General features: G+C 40.5%; 1 protein-coding gene across 1 annotated transcript; it reads right to left on the reverse strand.

Moving 5' to 3' along the window:
• Positions 1-812: 812 nt before the first annotated feature.
• Positions 813-2,999, reverse strand: LOC135082911 (uncharacterized). The gene is made up of 3 exons (XM_063977677.1): positions 2,905-2,999; positions 2,321-2,444; positions 813-948 (listed from the first exon to the last, which is right to left on the reverse strand). The coding sequence occupies exons 1-3, from the start codon at positions 2,921-2,923 to the stop codon at positions 846-848; spliced, it is 246 nt and encodes an 81-aa protein (XP_063833747.1). The 5' UTR covers positions 2,924-2,999; the 3' UTR covers positions 813-845.
• Positions 3,000-3,238: the final 239 nt, after the last annotated feature.

The following is a 3,238-nucleotide window of genomic DNA, read 5'->3' on the forward strand; positions in this document are numbered from 1 at the left end:
AATGCATTTTTCACCGAAAAAAAAAAAGTGGTGGCCAACTGGTCGATCGCGACTATAAGTCCAGTCGATCGTGGCAAAGCAAAAAATACTACATGATTGTGTACTAAACTATGCTGTTTCATTTAAGATTTCAAGAAGTATGTAAGTGGTAGATTACCCAGGGTTTCGTTAGTAAACAGTAGATCTTACGTCTAATCAAGTTGGCCACCCCTGCCTCAGGCACTGACTGAGTAAAGCGCTAGACCTATAGTAGTATTACTATCGTAGGTATACAGATTTTATAAACGGTTTGTTTATTTCCTTAAGTCGTCGAACTCTATGCGGCTTGAGCGTTGCGTACTGATACCTGTACTATTACTTATTCTGTGGTACTGAATAATAATATTCTTGGACAGCGCCATCTAGTCCCAAAGTAAGCAAACGTTGTTGTTTACACATAATTAAGTAAGTCAACGGTTATGAAGTACCTAAATTAAGTACCACTCATAGATATTATTATCCTACCAAAAACATAAAATGTAAAAAAGGAGAGTCAAGTTCAATACAAAAAATAATTATGCGTGGCTGTGGGATTCGCCGCAAAAAGAATGGAGATCTAAAAGAGTGCCAAGTTCTATGCAAAATCCAAATAAAGGAACAAAATTATTTGAATTGGCCAATTTTTTATTTTCTTATATTTTCTGATATTTCCGTATATTTTGCGATTATAACATAAATTATAATCTGCTCACAATTGATTATTAGCTACCTTCCTAATAGATTTTGCTTTGTATTAGTAATGACTTTCCCTACAAGTGTAAATGATTGAGACCTTTTCCTTAAAAGTTTTATTTATTGGTAGTTGCTCAGTCTTCTTCGTCGTCTTGGTCGTCAGGTACTTTTGTTGGGTAACGGGGAACTATGCCGCATTGGCCGTTATTCTTCCACTTTGCGCCGGCGCACTGCATTCTGTAAATGAGAAAACAGCATTGATGTGAATAGGCAAAGGCATACTAAATCGACTAAAAACGGTACTGAAAAATAAGGATCTATAGTCTGGTCTGTGAGCACGTAGAATTTTGTCCAATGACCCCAAGCTACCCATCCTTATCGCTCGCGCGTAATATAATTACGCGTCGCTGCTGTCGCGACTGTGCGACGGGCGCCCGCAGTGAGTGTGCGAGCGTGACAGCAACATAATTACGCGCGAAAATTCTACGTGCTCACAGACCGGGCTTTACTTATCTGTATGTACGTACAGTCAGCATCAAATAGTTCGTTACACCCAAAGTAGCCAAAAAGTTCGCAAACGTCTTTGTTACAATAGGAATAAGGTTGTCAACTTTTTGGCCACTTTGGGTTTTGCGAACTATTTGACGCTGACTGTACCTATCCATCTCTTGTACTACTTTTAATGCAAATAAATACTCTAAGAGTAGGCGCACACCGTTGATTTTTCTTCGGCCGATAGTTTAGTCGGGCAGTTGATCAGTATGGGCATGTATGGGAGTGCGCACACTACGCCGATTCGATTTGGCCGATTCTTCATACAATTTAAAATCGGGCACAACTATCGGCCAACTAAAAATCAACGGTGTGCGCCTACTCTAAGGCTGGGTTGCACTATCTTACTTTAACTTTAACAAACGTCTAAAGTCTGTCAAACTCCATATAAACACCTGTTATAGAGTCATTGTTAAAATAAGGTGGTACAACTCAGCCTAACGATTCTATTTTATTCTATTCTATTATGATAAAACGGACTAACAAGCTAAAGTGGCAATAGGCAGGGCACATAGAACGCAGGACTGACGGCCGATAGAGCAGCAACACCAACAAGGTGGACCGACGACCTTAAAAAGGTCGCTACCAACGGGTCATTATGGAAATCATTGAAGGCGGCCTATGATCAGCTGTCATAGAAGGCTGAAATCATAATGATGATGAGCCATTTCTCTGCTGTTGCCGATTCCGATTCCGGGTATTCTCAATTTCATCTTAGACCTGACCATCATCAGGTACGATGCAGAAAGAGCTACCACTTTTATATCCCAACTTAATATTATAAATGCGAAAGTAACTCTGTCTGTCTGTCTGTCTGTCTGTCTGTCTGTCTGTTACGCTTTCCCGCTTAAACCTCGCAACCGATTTTGATGAAATTTGGCATAGAGATAGTTTGAGTCCCGGGAAAGAACATAGGATAGTTTTTATCCCGGTTTTTGAAACAGGGACGCGCGCGATAAAGTTTTTCTGTGACAGACAAAATTCCACGCAGGCGAAGCCGCGGGCGGAAAGCTAGTTATAAATAAAAAGAAAGAATAAATATAAAGTGTATACTGACTTGCACAAGTTCCGGTATGTCTTGCCGTTGGTGGCACACACGGGTTTGTATCCAGGTTGACAGTTATTGCAGTCGATGGCATCAGCCGTCATAAAGCTTGTGATGATCAGCACCAGGGCCAGGGCTGAAAATAAATATGTGAATAAATATCCTTGGACATTTTACAAGAAATGTTATGGTGTGAGAGAGCTGATCTTCCCGTCACTTGTCCCTATGTCTGAGAGTCCTCCACCTGGACATGAACTCCCCTGGCTTACCTGGAACTCTTTAAATAGACGCAGGTCGGTCGCAGTAAGGACAATCTGTTCAGTTGGGTATTCTGGGATGGCTCAAACTTGGAGTGCAAGTGCGGTTTTGTTTCCCAGTCGATGAAGCACGTGATGTCGTGCCCAGCGTGCCTAAACAACTGCACCCGGGAAGATTTAATAAATGCTTCTGACAACGCCACTCTTATAGCGGAGTTTTGGGCTGACACTATAGGTTTGTTGTTGACACGACAAGAACATATTTTTATATTGCAACTCTAGTTCCAACCTAAGCAAAGCTTGTCTTTACTATGGGTACTAGATAACGGATGCACTTACCAAAGTAAAATAACTTCATTTTCAATAACGGAAAATACCTTTGAGCACTTCACAATGTGATTAATAACTATCTGTTTTCATAGTTGAACTGCTTTTATACTGCTAGATGCCGAAAAACAATACCCCAACCTTCTTGCTTTTTGCGTCACGCATTAAAAATAAATGAAACTTATGTAAATATGTACAGGTGTTGGTTTTCAATCGAAAAGGTTTTATTATTTTAAGGCTGGGTTGCACCATCTTATTTTAACTTTGACAAACCTCAAAAATCTGTCAAACTCCATACAAAAAGCACCGCTTACCGTTAAAGTTAGGTGGTGCAACGCAGCCTAAG

Source organism: Ostrinia nubilalis, chromosome 22 (genome assembly GCF_963855985.1).
Source record: "Ostrinia nubilalis chromosome 22, ilOstNubi1.1, whole genome shotgun sequence".
Taxonomy (NCBI): Eukaryota; Metazoa; Arthropoda; class Insecta; order Lepidoptera; family Crambidae; genus Ostrinia; species Ostrinia nubilalis.